Consider the following 17,483-nt stretch of genomic DNA (forward strand, 5'->3'; position numbering starts at 1 on the left):
GTATATATATATATATATTTTTTTTTTTTTTCAATTACATTTTTGTGCTATATTTAAGTTAGATATTTTTTATTTAATATTTTGTATTTTTAAGGGATTTTATGGTACCAAATTATATTTATGCAGTAGTTGTAATCCATTATTCACTTTTTGAGCATAGACATTTATTAGACCATTATTTGTTATTATTATTATTAATATTATTATTATTATTATTTGTCATTAGTATACAGTATAACACTATTATATATAAATACTATTTTGTATATGACATTCTTAATTATTCTTAATTATTGTTATTATTATTATTTGTCAGTATACAGTATAACACTATTAATTATTATTATTATTATTGTTTGTCATTATTATACAATATAACATTATTAATTATTCTTAATTATTGTTATTATTATTATTTGTCAGTACAGTATAACACTATTAGCTATTATTATTATTGTTTGTCATTATTATACAATATAACATTAATAATTATTCTTATTTTATTATTTGTATATTGTGTTCACATTGCAAATGCCAAAATTAACAAAACTAAACTCAAAATGTTTCAGTCAGAAATGACCGAAGAGCACCAGACAGTTTTAATAAAAAGTAACTAAAATATGAATGTGTAAATTTATAAAGTAATGTGTTACTTTACTAGTTACATCAAACAAAGCGTAATCTCATTAGATAATGCATGTTAATTGTAATGCATTCCCCTAACAAAGGTAATAATAATCACAATTGATATGTTAGTTCATGAACTGTTTTAATGGTTTGTTGCGACTTGATGCATTAATTGAATGTTTAACTTAATGCCTTAATGCTTTTTATTTTGATTTGATTTAAATGTCTGTTATTTGAATTAAAATGCAATCAGATTTCCGAGGCCTGCCTGATTGTTTGATGAGTGTGTGTGGTTGTTTCCGCTGCAGGGTCTGATGCACTCCAGCGGGCCGGTCGGCAGACACAGGCAGCTGGTTCTGGTTCTGGAGGGCGAGCTGTATCTCATCCCGTTTGCTCTGCTGAAGGGCAGCTCGTCTAATGAGTACCTGTACGAGCGCTTCAGTCTCATCTCCGTACCGTCCATCGGCAGTCTGGGGAACACCGCTAAAGTACGCACACTTCTGACAGACATACTATATCCCTGTGTTATTTCACTGTAGATTTTAGGGTGTTCCACAGGCTAATCAGTCCCTCCAGAAAAACGTGATTATTCGATCGCATGATTTAATGCATAATCAGCCAAAGTCCACATATTTATGCGGGGGCCGCATTTTTTCAAATACGCCGCACTTTCGCCGCGTAAATTGCCTATTTCCATGTGCAGAATATGCGGGGCTAGCATGATTTCATAATCCCTGCATTTCCGCTGCAAAAAAGTCATATATAGCCTATTAGCAGAAAGTTGAACATTTTTTGTTTGCTTCACACAAGAGCCGCCATTTCCCCCTATTGCCATTGGAACGTTTTGAAGTGACGTATTTACCCGACGTGAACGTCATCGAAAAGCTGCAAACCCCGTTGTGAAACCATTGATATCGGTGAAACCATGATGAAGCACGCAAATTCCCATTTGCCAACAAAAATAACAGCAAAAGACCAAAGCAAAGCAGTTTCCCGGTGTGTTGACCGATTTCTAAACACAGCATCATGAAGCTTCGAAGCGTTATGAATCAGTGAGTCGATTCAGCGGTTTGGAGCGTTATGAATCAGTGAGTCGATTCAGCGGTTTGGAGCGTTATGAATCAGTGAGTCGATTCAGCGGTTTGGAGCGTTATGAATCAGTGAGTCGATTCAGCGGTTTGGAGCGTTATGAATCAGTGAGTCGATTCAGTGGTTTGGAGCGTTATGAATCAGTGAGTCGATTCAGCGGTTTGGATCGCCAAAGTCAAGTATTTCAGTATTTTGACACGCAATCCGAATCATGATTCAACTCACTGATTCATAACGCTTCGAAGCGTGATGATGCAGTGTTTTGAAATCGGTCATCACTATATAAGTCGTTATTTAGGTTTTAGCACAAAAACTATTCTCGTTGCTTCATAAAGTTATTGTAGAACCACTGTAGTGAGATGGACTTTGTAACGACGTCTTTAGTGCCTTTTATGGGTCTTGAGAGTGTACAGTACATTGTGCCAGTGGAGGCTTTCTGAGCCATCAGATTTCAACTCAAATATCTTCATTTGTGGTCTTACGGCTGTCCAACGACATGAGGGTCAGTCATTAATGACAGAATTTTCATTTTTGGGTGAACTAACCCTTTAAGAGTTTGCACTTTGTGCATTGGAAGCACTCAAATGTCTGTTTTGTAAAGCTACCTCTGTAAAACAGGAAGTTATTCATTCATTTTTTCAGAAGTTGTAGCATCTTCCTTTTTTAAATCTACAGAACTTGTTTGACTCACTGTTTTGTAAATTTGAGCCATATGTTTATTAAGGTCTTCAATAAAACAAGATGAGAACTTAAATATTCCCAGCACTTTCTGTGGTGTAGTGCTTTTTGTCTCTCTTTTTCATCAAACCGCAGTTTTTGCAAGTTCCCGCAATTATACTGCATAAAATTGCATAAATATCCCACATTTTCCATCGCATTTTTTAAGAAAACGTGCCGCATAATCACGGATTTTTGCCCCCACAAAAAAAAGCCAAAATTTTCTTGAAAGACTGGCTAATAAAGCGATAAGGCACACACGACTATAATTAATCCATTCAATAAATCCAGGCTGTTTTCGATCCTCATTTTCCTCAGGTTCATCCTCGGCGGACCGGTCCGGTTCTGTGTAATGGAGGAAGCTCGATGGCTGCAGTGGTTGGAAACCCTCGGCTGCCGCCGTCAGTGATGGACCGCTGGCTCTGGGGTCCGATGCCCACGGCTGAGGAGGAGGCGCACATGGTGGCCGATCTACTGGGCTGTCAGCCGCTGGCCGGCCCCGTCGCCACCAAGGAGCGGGTCATGAGCGCCCTCACCCAGGCCGAGTGCGCCCACTTTGCCACGCACATCTCCTGGAAGCTGGCGGCCCTGGTCCTCACGCCCAGCCAGGACGCCAACTCTGGAGCTGCTGCGGCGGCTTCGGGCGGAGGAGCAGGAGGTGGAGAGAGCGGAGCGAAATCCAACTACACCATCCCGGAGAGTTTACGTGTCCCAGACGACGCCAGCGATGCCGAAAGCATCTGTGACAGCCCGCCGCTGCAGGAGTTCCTGCTCACCGCTGCAGATATCCTGGATCTCAGGCTGCCTACAAAACTAGTCGTGCTCGGGTCAGTAGACGAGTTTCCTGCTCCGCTTATACAGTGGGCCGGGCATTATGGTCATGCAACTGAGGGGATATCAGTGCAACTATCAGAAAAAACTCTCAAACAAGCCAAGATGAGGAGGATGGATGGATTAGATAGATAGATAGATAGATAGATAGATAGATAGATAGATAGATAGATAGATAGATAGATAGATAGATAGATAGATAGATAGATAGATAGATAGATAGATAGATAGATAGATAGATAGATAGATAGATAGATAGATAGATAGATAGATAGATAGATAGATAGATAGATAGATGGACGGTGGGACGGATAGATAGATAGATGATGGATGGATGGACGGACGGATAGACGGACAGATAGGTGGATGGATGGACGGACGGATGGATGGACGGTGGGACGGATAGATAGATTGTTAGATAGATGGACGGATGGATGGACGGTGGGACGGATAGATAGATGGATAGATGGATGGACGGACGGACGGATGGACGGACAGACAGACGGATGGATGGATGGATGGACGGACGGACGGACGGACGGACGGACGGACAGACAGACGGATAGATGGATAGACAGATAAATAGATGGATGGACGGACGGACAGACAGACAGACAAACAGACAGATGATGGATGGACGAACGGATAGATGGATAGATAGATAGATGGATGGATGGATGGATGGATGGATGGATGGATGGATGGATGGATGGATGGACGGTGGGACGGATAGATATATAGATGATGGATGGATGGATGGACGGACCGACAGATGGATGGACGGTGGGACGGATAGATAGATAGTTAGATAGATGGATGGATGGACGGACGGACAGACGGATAGATGGATGGATGGATGGATGGATGGATGGATGGATGGATGGATGGATGGACGGACGGACAGACGGATAGATGGATGGATGGATGGATGGATGGATGGACGGACGGACAGACAAATGGATGGATGGATGGACGGATAGATAGATAGATAGATAGATAGATAGATAGATAGATAGATAGATAGATAGATAGATAGATAGATAGATAGATAGATAGATAGATAGATAGATAGATAGATAGATAGATAGATAGATAGATGGACGGACGGACGGACGGACGGACGGACGGACGGACGGACGGACGGACGGACGGACGGAATGACAGACAGATAGATATATGATGGATGGATGGATGGATGGATGGATGGATGGATGGATGGATGGACGGATGGACGGAGGGACAGATAGATAGGGCAACATTTTATTTTGTGTAATGATTTGATTGAAAAGTGAATATATATATATATATATATATATATATATATATATATATATATATATATATATATATATATATATATATATATATATATATATATATATATATATATATATATATATATATATATATATATATATAATTCACTGAATCTGTTAAAATCCCTCACACTGTTGTATAATCTTCTGTTGGTGCCGCCCACCCTCGTCTCCATCAGCGCTGTCACACATCTCTGCAGTTTAACAGGCTGTGCTACGACTGCGGCCACATCCACAGTAGTTTCACAGTCTATTTCAGATAACAGCCTCTGTATTCCAGCGAGTTACTGCTCCGTGAAGCTAACAGTGTGTGTTCGTAACCCTGCAGCTCGTACCAGGAGTCCGATAGTAAAGTCACTGCGGACGGGGTGGTGGGTTTGACGAGGGCGTTCCTGGCCGCTGGAGCTCAGTGTGTGCTGGTGTCCTTGTGGCCGGTGCCCGTCGCCGCCTCCAAGATGTTCGTCCAGGCCTTCTACAGCGCCCTGCTCAACGGCACCAAAGCCAGCGCGGCCCTCGCAGACGCCATGAAGACCGTTCAGAGCAGCAAACAGCTCTCTCACCCCTCCAACTGGGCAGGTGTGTTCACAGGGCCATGCACACACACACACATTTCCATACTGCATTAGCAAAAATGTGTAGTATATAAGCAAATCATTCTGTGGTGAACTGAAACATGCACAGCGATGTCTTGTCGAATACGAAAGCAGGCAGTATTGAGTATATCCTGCACAGTTTTAAGGTTTGTTTGCTGTACTCCTCATGATTTGAATGTGTCTCCGCAGGCTTTATGCTGATTGGCAGTGACGTGAAACTGAACAGCCCGTCATCTCTGATTGGCCAGGCTCTGGCTGAGATCCTGCAGTATCCGGACAAAGCCAGAGATGCCCTGAGGGTCCTGCTACACCTGGTGAGATCCGCACACCAACTTCACCTGGAACACTGGGCCATTTACATTTATTAAGTGTGTGTGTGTGTGTGTGTGTGTGTGTGTGTGTGTGTGTGTGTGTGTGTGTGTGTGTGTGTGTGTGTGTGTGTGTGTGTGTGTGTGTGTGTGTGTGTGTGTGTGTGTGGGCATGTTTTTGTGAAATATCAGGACACAAATATGTATAATGACATGGGTATGACATAGGTATTATAAAAAGAGGGTGAAATATGAGGACGTTCCCCATGTCATCACTTTTCAAAATGCGTATAAATCACACAGAACAATTTTTTTTCACAGAAAGTGAACTGCACAGTCTCCTGTGATGGGTAGGTTTAGGGGCAGTGTGTGTGTGTGTGTGTGATGGGTAGGTTTAGGGGCAGGGGCAGTGTGTGTGTGTGTGTGTGTGTGTGTGTGTGTGTGTGTGTGTGTGTGTGTGTGTGTGTGTGTGTGTGTGTGTGTGTGTGTGTGTGTGTGTGTGTGTGTGTGTGTGTGTGTGTGTGTGTGTGTGTGTGTGTGTGTGTGTGTGTGTGTGTGTGTGTGTGTGTGTGTGTGTGTGTGTGTGTGTGTGTTTGATGGGTAGGTTTAGGGGCAGGGGCAGTGTAAGGGGATAGAAAATACGGTTTGTACGGTATAAAAACAATTACGCCTATGGAATGTCCTCACATTTCACAAAAACAAACGTGTGTGTGTGTGTGTGTGTGTGTGTGTGTGTGTTTGAGTGAGTGAGTGTGTTATTATATATGTTGTTTTAATTACTATTATATTAAATACTGTTTAATAATTATTATTTTAATCTTTTATATAGTACATTTTATGTGCAGTATGCTTATATATAAGTATATAAATAATATGTTATATTTAATATGTTAATTTCATATATATATACTGTTGTTTTAGTGAATTTTACAAACACACACACACACACACACACACACACACATATATATACTGTTGTTTTAGTGAAATAAAGTACAAAAAAGTTGTTTTAGTAGTAAAAAGTGTTGGGTTAAAAATAACCCAAGTTAGGTTGAAAATGGACTAACCCAGAGATTGGGTTGTTTTAACCCAGCAATTGGGTTGTTTTAAGCAAACATTTAACCCGACCGCTGGGTTAAAACAACCCAATCGATGGCTTAGTCCATTTTCAACCCAACTTGGGTTGTTTTTAACCCAGCATTTTTTAGAGTGTATATACTGTTGTTTCAGCGAATTACACGCACACACACACACACACACACACACACACACACACATATATGCTGTTGTTTTAGCGGATTATACACACACACATATATATATATATAGATATAATTACATTTAATATTTTAACATATTATATTAACATATTCTTTATATACTTCAGTATTACTATATGCATGTTGTATGTACAATTTTATATATATATAACCTGTATATACACTTATTTTATATATATATATATATATATATATATATATATATATAAAACATTTTAACATTTTATAAAATATATAATATATATTTTTTATATATTAAACAACTGTAAAACAACTGTGTGTGTGTAATTCACTAAAACAACTGTGTGTGTGTGTGTGTGTGTGTGTGTGTGTGTGTGTGTGTGTGTGTGTGTGTGTGTGTGTGTGTGTGTGTGTGTGTGTGTGTGTGTGTGTGTGTGTGTGTGTGTGTGTGTGTGTGTGTGTGTGTGTGTGTGTGTGTGTGTGTGTGTGTGTGTGTGTGTGTGTGTGTGTGTTTGGGTGTGTGTGTGTGTGTGTGTGTGTGTTTGGGTGTGTGTGTGTGTGTGTGTGTGTGTGTGTTTGTGTGTGTGTGTAATTCACTAAAACAACAGTAAGTGTCTATATATATATTTATAATAGAAAATGTGATTTTATATATATATATATATATATATATATATATATATATATATATATATATATATATATATATATATATATATATATATATATATATATATATATATGAAAATGATTACATCTTTTTGTTATTTTTGACATGGTTTATAGATTATTTAATATATATATATATATATATATATTTATATATATTTATATATATATATATATATATATATATATATATATATATATATATATATATATATATATATATATATATATATATATATATATATATATATAGTCACTTTTTTCCATAGGTTTCTTATTCATTTTCAATAAAAAAATCGCCAAAATAGTAGTAATAGAACGTAATTGGATGCGTCCACACTGGTGTTGTACAGACGGATGAACTGTGTGTCTGTGGCTCCCCCAGGTGGAGAAATCTCTCCAGCGCATTCAGAACGGCCAGAGGAACTCCATGTACACGTCTCAGCAGAGCGTGGAGAATAAGGTGGGCGGCGTGCCGGGCTGGCAGGCTCTTCTGACGGCGGTGGGATTCAGACTGGACTCGGCTGGAACGGGCCTCCCCGCGGCCGTCTTCTTCCCCACCACTGACCCCGGGGACCGACTGCAGCAGTGCAGCACCACCCTACAGTCACTGCTGGGTACCAAACACTCCTTTTCATTCACACAACACCAGCCTCGTGCATATTGCAGACACAACAATAGCAACAAAAACAACTTTAGACAATACACATTGTTTCAAAGCAGCAAAATAATGATCAATAATGCAAACAGAATTTATTTGTCTTTATTCTTAGTTTGCAATGTGCAATGGTCAAACTAGGGATGTGTAAATCTCTCTGGTTTGTCATTGGCATTGTTTCAAGTGATTATTTATCCTTCATGTTGGCAGGTCTGCCTCCTCCTGCTCTGCAGGCGCTGTGTAAACTGATCACGGCGTCAGAAACCGGAGAACAGCTCATCAACCGGGTGAGACGCCACACCACATATCAGATGCTCTGCTTTACTTTTCATTAAGAAAACTGTCCTGCGCTCGTGCATCTGTAACTACACTGCTGTATTACTGAGATGCTGGTGTTTGCTTTTTAACAATCTTCTTTCCTTCTCTTTTCCTTAACTTTCCACTAAAGGCTGTTAAAAATGTAGTGGGAATGGTAAGTGCTTAAATATCTGCTTTTAACTAACACACTACTGGGAATTAACTTACTAATGATTTGTAGCTGTGCCGTTTTATTGTAAATAATAATGAGATATATTGGACTGAGGTTGGTCTCTGTTTTCCCGCAGCTCCATCAGGTTTTGGTGCAGCTGCAGTCTGGAGAGAAGGAGCAGGATTTCTCTCTCGCGCCCATCCAAGTGTCCATCAGCGTGCAGCTCTGGAGACTTCCTGGATGCCATGAGTTTCTGGCCGCACTGGGTAAGAGCCGCTCCAGCTCATGAGAACCCGCTCGAGAGGCTTTACTCCATGCTGATGGGTCTCTCTCTCTCTCTCTCTCTCTCTCTCTCTCTCTCTCTCTCTCTCTCTCTCAGGGTTTGACCTGTGTGAGGTCGGTCAGGAGGAGGTGGTGTTGAAGACGGGCAAACAGGCCAACCGTCGCACCATGCACTTTGCCCTGCAGTCACTGCTGGCGCTGTTTGGTGAGCGTCACCCTCACAGTGTTAAAGGGATAGTTCACCCAAAAATGAAAATTACCCCATGATTTACTCACCCTCAAGCCATCCTAGGTGTAGGGGAGAGCGGGGCACAACCTAACGCTTTTTGACTTTCTCAGTTTGTGTAAATCCACTTGGGGTTCAGAGTATTTATTTTTTCCCACATTAATTGCACACATGTCTAGTACAATTATGTGGTTTTGTTTCATTAATACAGTGTGTACTTTTTTCTTGATTTACCCCAAAAGAATGGAAGTGAAATGTGACAACATGCCCCATAGGTGGGATACATTGTAACATGACCAAATGACAGCTTAAAATGTTACCTGATATAATAAAAAAAATATCCAAGAAAAACTAAAATATTTTGTCAACAAAATACAATTATTATCTTTTTAAAATAAAATAATGGCATTTTTTAATCATTAAAAATATAAGCATTTTTGAGTTTGACTATAAACACATCGCTAAATACAGCTATACAGCATAGTTCAAAACATAATAATAATTAATAACTTCTGAACATTGACTCTCAGTCATTACTCACCCTTTTCTCATGGTTTCTCAAAAGAATTCATAAAAGTATAGAATATAATGGCATATTTCTAATAGGAGCTCATTGTAACGCAGTGCTACAACACACCCCATCTGCGCAACTGGGATTTAAACCGTGGCTCGTGTCTTCTGCTGTTAGATCAGCATTAAAGAACCATCTCAACTGTTAAATAACAGATATAAGATTCAAATAATATCGGATTTGTCTTATTTTAAATAAACACAAAAAACAGAGATGAAAACTAAACTTAAGTAGGAAATTTCCTTTTGCTATGGTTAAATACATTTTTTCAGATTTGTAAATTTTGGCGCTATTTTTTCTCTAAATAATGTTGACATGGCAACTAGTAAATACACTAAGTTTCGTCATTCTGGCATGTGTGAAATGGGTTAAAACATGCGTGTTACAACTAACCCCGCGTTAGGTTGTGCCCCGCGCTCCCCTATATGACATTCCTCTTTCAGACGAATGTAATCTGAGTTATGTAAAATGAGTATAGAATAAGTTATATAAAAAATGTCCTGGCTAATCCAAGCTTTAGAATTTGAAGCCCAAAAGAGTGCATCTATTCATCATAAAGGTGCTCCACACGGCTTCAGGGGGTTAATAAAGGCCTTCTGAAGCAAAGCCATGTGTTTTTGTAGGAAAAATATACATTTTTAAACCTTTATGAACTATAATCGCTGGCTTTTGGTAACGGCCGTACGCGTGTCGAGTGACCTTTGACCCGACACATGACATAGGGCGCATGATGTAGACGTAGCATAAGCTTAGGTGAGAATTGATGAACACGGAAGGGCAAAGGAAAGTTTTATATTACACCTAGGATGTAGCCTGACATCGTCATACTCAATTCTAGTCAGAATATGAGTCTGATCTGCTCCGTTGGGCTGTGATTATGGGGTGTGTTTCAACCGAACCAGGAAAGACCTCAACTGGATAGACCTACAACCAATCAGAGCAACGGAGCGACGCATAACGTTAGTTGTCAAATGTCAACAGAACTCAACTGCACTGTGTTGCCAAGTCCGCAGGTTGAAGAGACCCCAATTATGTCAAGTCAACTTTATTTATATAGCGCTTTTAACAATGCAGATTGTTTCAAAGCAGCTTTACAGTGTTAAACAGGAAAATAATGCAACATCATTTTATTCAGCCGTATAGCCGTTCTGGAGAAAACGGTGATGTCATCAGTTCATTTCAATTATCAAACAGTGACAGTGTGGGCTTTACATAAGTAATTAGATCAGTAATTTAGTTTATATGGTTAATTTAGTTTAATAATTTAATTTATTTGGATATTTAGTTGAAAAATTTAGAAAAATGTAGTGTCCCCAACTGAGCAAGCCAAGCCAGAGGCAACAGTGGCAAGGAAACCAAAACCCCATCAGGTGACCTAATGGAGAAAAATGTGATATACAGACCCAGGAATGCGAATTTTAAATGACACAAAATAACACATATTTTACCCCCCCAAAAAAATCCTTTTTGGCAAGTTTTGAGTAGCAATTGGGCGGGTTTTGTTGTAAAAACTTGGCAACCCTGTCTGCCCGCACGCTGGAATAAGTAACGTTAGAAGAAAAAGATGAGTGTAAACGATCTTTGCCGGTGTTGTAAAAAAAGAATTTAAGGATACACAGAGTACTTACAACACCATCATCATTACTGAGAGAAATAGTAAAGGTGAACGCATATATGAACAAGTTCTCCGTTTAGGATTAGAACAAATTTAACCCAAGCGCCTTTGGTGACGTGGATGATTACGTTACTGTTGATCATCTGTCCATCATCGCCCTGACAATTTCATTTGTCCGAACAGTTTCTGTTCAGGCATAATTACTCCTCTACGGATCAAGTCCAGACCGAACTGCCCGAGTTAAAATGTTGTGGGCGGGGCTAAGTTCGGCTGGCATCCAGGCTACCTAGGATGGCTTGAGGGGGAGTAAATTATGGGAAAATTTCAATTTTGGGGTGAACTATTCATTTAAAAATAGAGATATCAAATGCTACTTTTGGATAACTCTTACTTTAAATGCTTTAATGCTTCCTTCAGACTCTACTGAGCTGCCGAAGCGTCTGAGTCTGGACAGTTCCTCGTCTCTGGAGTCGCTGGCCTCGGCACAGTCTGTGTCCCACCAGCTGCCCATGGGCTACCCCAACCCTCCCTTCTCCCCTCCCTGCCCCGACAGCCTGGCCTCGGACGCCATCTCCGTCTACAGCCTGAGCTCCATCGCCTCCTCCATGAGCTTCCTGTCCCGTCCCGAGGGCGCGTCCGAGTTTATCAGCCAGCGCTCGCGGCAGCAGGAACTGGAGCGGCATCGGGGCGGAGCTGGGCTCTTCGCGTCGCACAGACACACGGCCGTGCCTCGCAGCCGCTCGTCCCCGCATGGAGCTGTCGGAGGACATGAGGATGAAGAGTATGAAGGATACAGTATCATCAGCAGTGAGCCGCTGGGTAGCCAATGCGACACGCTCCCTCGTCCCGCCAACCACAGGAACCATCGGGGCGCGGCGCGCGGCGGGGCCGGCCGGGGGTACGCGGTATCCGTGTCCTCCAGGGGAAGCGTAAGCACCCCGACGTCTCCTGTCAAAGCCACCCTGGTCCCCAGTCCCAACTCACCGTTCCAGAAGGTCGGGAAGGTGAGCAGCTCCGACACGGGCGAATCCGATCAGTCCAGCACGGAGACGGACAGCACTGTGAAATCCCAAGAGGAGCGTACGTCCGGAGCTCCTCTGGACCCGCAGGAACTGGCACAGAAGATCCTGGAAGAGACGCAAAGCCACATGCGGGCCGTCGAGACTTTGCAGAGAAGCGTCCCGCTGGGGGACGGGATGAGCGGTGGTCCTCCAACCCCGACCGGAGGGTCTGCTTTCCGGTCCTCGGAGACGAGCGCGTTCAGTCGGCCTAGTAGCAGAGCGAGCATCAAGGCGCAGTCGTCTCCGCTCCAGACGCGCCCCAAACCGCCCTCCCGCACATCCTCCCTCCAGAAGATCAGCTCGGGATACAACAGCCCCGCCACGTCTGAGACGTCCCTGAAGGAAGGCAGCCAGCCGTCGCCTACTTCCGACAGCCACGCCCAGTTTAAACTCAAGTATCCCAGCTCGCCCTACAGCGGGCACATCTCCTGCTCGCCCAGTAACGTCTCGCCCAGCTCGGGCCACCAGTCGCCCGCCGGAAGCGCTCCCTCCCCAGCGCTGTCCTACTCCTCGACGGGCTCCACGCGCTCCAGTCCGGCGGACGCCCCGGATATCGACCGACTCAAACTGGCCGCCATTGACGAGAAAGTCCAAGCGATACACAATCTCAAGACCTTCTGGGCCAACGCGACCCAACAGCAGCACTCGGGGCCAATGCGGGTGCTCCGCGGCGGGAAGCTGAGCACGGCCAAACGAGACGTCCTGGGCCTTTTGAACCTCTCGCCCCGGCATGGTGTGCCGGCTCAGGATTCGCCCGGCCAGGACGTGGCGCTCGAGCACAGAAATCCTCCCAACGGGCATCGCAAGATCGATCCCAAGAGAGTCGCGCCTTCTCCGACGGCTTCCACGGGCAGTAGTCCGGGTTCGCATCCCATCCGACTGCCTACGGGGAACGGGTACAAGTTCCTGTCGCCGGGACGGTTCTTCCCTTCGTCGAAATGTTGAGATTCTGTCCCTTCTCTTGATAAAGGAGTATTTGGAGTATTTATAACTCTTGAAAACAGTGGAAAGGACAGTCTGGGTGAGGAAGTGCACATTCCCGGAAGCCTCAAACTGCCTACTGTTTTATTTTACGTGCAGAGAGCATATAATCCTTATGCTTCCACCTACACTGTAAAGGACCGTTTATATATGCAGACTGATCTTAGACCTGCGCAAGGCATGTCAGATTAAAAAAAAGAGATTATACCAAAATGGTATTTCAACAAAAAGACAAAAAGGCTCGCTGTTTGTGTTAGTGAATATGATGCGGCTTTGACTGGTTTATTTCTTTTTTTCCTTTTTTTTTTTTTTTTTAAATATAATTATTGTTATTGTTATTATTATTATTATTATGGATGGTAATTGTTATTACAGTTATTTGTTTTGTAAATTAAATCAACGTTTTGCAATCAGTATTATACGTTTTATATTGTTAAAGAAGCAAACCATGCACAAAAAAAGCTGAAAAAAACATTTTCATATTTTTATTGAGATGGTGACGATGCACCTGACCTGACTTCTGTGTGAATTGAGTGTCAGTATTACAGCATGGGTTCTCTTGCTCTCCAGTGATTCAGTGTCTTTTTAACAGAGATTTTGCATATGTGGACTCTCATCCAGACATATCCCAGTCATTTCTCAGTAAAATGGTCTCAATAAAAAGTTTAATTTACTCCTGTGGTGGTCTGCTATTCATTTTTCATATGTCACCTGCATTATATTTTCATAAATAAAACAAGAAAATATTAATATTACTGTTCTTTGCATAAAGAAAATGATTTATTTTGACAATCTGCATATTCTCATTACACATCAGCATACATTAAATTCAGTACAAATACTATTTTTACCTACAATAATTTAACTCATTTAGCTGAATGTTTGGCTGCTATTTGACAGTTTTGAGTTTTATGCATAATTAACTTCTCGTTCATAAATCAGAAAATTACTTTGACTTAATACACTTACCTAAAGGATTATTAGGAACACACACTAATACTGTGTTTGACCCCCTTTCGCCTTCAGAACTGCCTTAATTCTACGTGGCATTGATTCAACAAGGTGCTGAAAGCATTCTTTAGAAATGTTGGCCCATATTGATAGGATAGCATCTTGCAGTTGATGGAGATTTGTGGGATGCACATCCAGGGCACGAATCTCCCGTTCCACCACATCCCAAAGATGCTCTATTGGGTTGAGATCTGGTGACTGTGGGGGCCATTTTAGTTCAGTGAACTCATTGTCATGTTCAAGAAACCAATTTGAATTGATTGGAGCTTTGTGAGGGTGCATTATCCTGCTGGAAGTAGCCATCAGAGGATGGGGACATGGTGGTCATAAAGGGATGGACATGGTCAGAAACAATGCTCAGGTAGGCCGTGGCATTTAAACGATGCCCAATTGGCACTAAGGGGCCTAAAGTGTGCCAAGAAAACATCCCCCACACCATTACACCACCACCACCAGCCTGCACAGTGGTAACAAGGCATGATGGATCCATGTTCTCATTCTGTTTACGCCAAATTCTGACTCTACCATCTGAATGTCTCAACAGAAATCGAGACTCATCAGACCAGGCAACATTTTTCCAGTCTTCAACTGTCCAATTTTGGTGGGCTTGTGCAAATTGTAGCCTCTTTTTCCTATTTGTAGTGGAGATGAGTGGTACCCGGTGGGGTCTTCTGCTGTTGTAGCCCATCCGCCTGAAGGTTGTGTGTGTTGTGGCTTCACAAATGCTTTGCTGCATACCTCGGTTGTAACGAGTGGTTATTTCAGTCAAAGTTGCTCTTCTATCAGCTTGAATCAGTCGGCCCATTCTCCTCTGACCTCTAGCATCAACAAGGCATTTTCGCCCACAGGACTGCCGCATACTGGATGTTTTTCCCTTTTCACACCATTCTTTGTAAACCCTAGAAATGGTTGTGCGTGAAAATCCCAGTAACTGAGCAGCTTGTGAAATACTCAGACCGGCCCGTCTGGCACCAACAACCATGCCACGCTCCAAATTGCTTAAATCACCTTTCTTTCCCATTCTGACATTCAGTTTGGAGTTCAGGAGATTGTCTTGACCAGGACCACACCCCTAAATGCATTGAAGCAACTGCCATGTGATTGGTTGATTAGATAATTGCATTAATGAGAAATTGAACAGGTGTTCCTAATAATCCTTTAGGTGAGTGTATATGGTGTGGTGATGATGGTGTAAGGCAATATGTTTGGGTGCAATATCATCTAGAGCAGGGTTTTTTTTTTTTACTTTTTGATGCCCCAAAATATCGACCTCCTAAAGGCAGCTATACATTCTCAAGTGCAAAGACAAAAATAATATAAATATGTAAAATATGGAGAATAATCAGGTTTTTTTTCTACCCACCATCAAGATTTTTTGTATAGAAAATGTATGTATAGAAAAACATAAAATGTTGACAAATAAATGTAAACTCTGCAGATTCTAACATTTGTTTTGTTTTTTTATTTTAAAAAAGGAAACATTTTTCTGCCATTCTTTTTAAAAACTTCAAATAGAAGAAAAGAAGCATAATATAATAATGATAATATCACTGTATTTTTTTGAGTTATTCATTGTTTTCCTTTCAGTACCATGGTATACCACCAGTCAAAAGTTTGGATGCACTTAACTGAATATATACACTATAATCCCAAAAGTTTTGGGCCGCCTGCCTTTACATGCACATGAACTTTAATGGCATCCCATTCTTAATCCGTAGGGTTTAATATGGAGTCGGCCCACCTTTGCAGCTATAAAAGCTTCAACTCTTCTGGTAAGGCTTTCCTCAAGGTTTAGGAGTGTGTTTATGGGGATTCTTCTAGAAGCGCATTAGTGAGGTCAGGCACTGATGTTGGACGAGAAGGCCTGGCTCTCAGTCTCCGCTCTAATTCATCCCAAAGGTGTTCTATCGGGTTGAGGTCAGGACTCTGTGCAGGCCAGTCAAGTTCCTCCACACCAAACTCGCTCATCCACGTCTTTATGGAGCGACGCTTTGTGCACTGGTCAGTCATGTTGGGACAGGAAGGGGCCGTCCCCAAACTGTTCCCACAAAGTTGGGAGCATGACATTTTCCAAAATGTCTTGGTATGCTGAAGCATTAAGAGTTTCTTTCACTGGAACTAAGGGGCCAAACCCAATTCCTGAAAAACAACCCCACACCATAATCCCCCCTCCACCAAACTTTACACTTGGCACAATGCAGTCAGGCAAGTCCCGTTCTCCTAGCAACCGCCAAACCCAGACTCAGCCATCGGATTGGCAGACAGAGAAGCGTGATTGGTCACTCCAGAGAACACGTCTCCACTGCTCTAGAGTCCAGTGGCGGCGCGCTTTACCCCACTGTATCCCACACTTTGCATTGCACTTGGTGATGTAAGGCTTGGATGAGCTGCTCGGCCATGGAAACCCATTCCCTGAAGCTCTACACACTGTTCTTGAGCTCATCTGAAGGCCACAGAAGTTTGGAGGTCTGGAGCGATTGACTCTGCAGAAAGTTGGCGACTTCTGTGACCCTCAGCATGCGTTGACCCCGCTCTGTGATTTTACGTGGCCTACCACTTCGTGGCTGTTGTTCCCAATTGCTTCCACTTTGTTATAATCCCACTAACAGTTGAGTGTGGCATATTTAGCAGTGAGGAAATGTCACGAATGGACTTATTGCACAGGTGGCAACCGATCACGGTAACACGCTTGAGTTCACTGACAATAGCGGGGAATGCATAAACTGATGAAATGTGTTACTCGAATGCATAAATGTAAATAAATGAATCATATGAAGTGGATAGTGAATGAGAAGCATTATCAATTGTCCAGCATGCATTGTGAACTTCAGTAGTGATTAGCATCCCAAGATGCATAAAGCAGATCATAAAGCAGGTTAATAACTCCTATTTGTGTTATTTCATAGCTTTGGTGACTTTACTAGGCTGTTATTCTAAAATGTGGCACATAAAAAAAAAGGCTGTGCTGAATTTATCACATTTTAATGTTCAATTGAAGCAGTTCAGATTTTAGTGAACAATTTCCAACTCAAGCAGGGAACAATAACATGCATAATAGATACACAAATATACACCAGTAGTAGAATATATGTATATTTTTGTATATATATTTGGTTAAATACTAAAGGAAAAAAGGAAAAAAAAGTAACGGAAGCACATCGCAGGCTGTGATTGGGCGGAATCACTTGGCTTGTTGTGACGTCAGCCGTGACGTCGAC

The 17,483-nt window shown here is 42.0% G+C and overlaps 1 protein-coding gene across 3 annotated transcripts in view; it reads left to right on the plus strand.

The window, feature by feature from the left end:
• Nucleotides 1-13,856, plus strand: part of ttc28 (tetratricopeptide repeat domain 28) — a 442,541-nt gene extending 428,685 nt beyond the window's left edge. For all 3 annotated transcript variants that reach the window (XM_079805114.1, XM_079805115.1, XM_079805116.1), the window contains 9 exons: nucleotides 936-1,115; nucleotides 2,752-3,260; nucleotides 4,909-5,156; nucleotides 5,363-5,487; nucleotides 7,777-8,008; nucleotides 8,260-8,336; nucleotides 8,655-8,784; nucleotides 8,898-9,005; nucleotides 11,630-13,856. In XM_079805114.1, the coding sequence (XP_079661240.1) occupies nucleotides 936-1,115; nucleotides 2,752-3,260; nucleotides 4,909-5,156; nucleotides 5,363-5,487; nucleotides 7,777-8,008; nucleotides 8,260-8,336; nucleotides 8,655-8,784; nucleotides 8,898-9,005; nucleotides 11,630-13,218 (3,198 nt within the window). In that variant the 3' untranslated portion in view covers nucleotides 13,219-13,856. The remainder of the gene's footprint in view (nucleotides 1-935; nucleotides 1,116-2,751; nucleotides 3,261-4,908; nucleotides 5,157-5,362; nucleotides 5,488-7,776; nucleotides 8,009-8,259; nucleotides 8,337-8,654; nucleotides 8,785-8,897; nucleotides 9,006-11,629) is intronic.
• The last annotated feature ends 3,627 nt before the right edge of the window (nucleotides 13,857-17,483 follow it).

This window comes from Gobio gobio, assembly GCF_949357685.1.
Source record: "Gobio gobio genome assembly, chromosome: 22".
NCBI lineage: Eukaryota > Metazoa > Chordata > Actinopteri > Cypriniformes > Gobionidae > Gobio > Gobio gobio.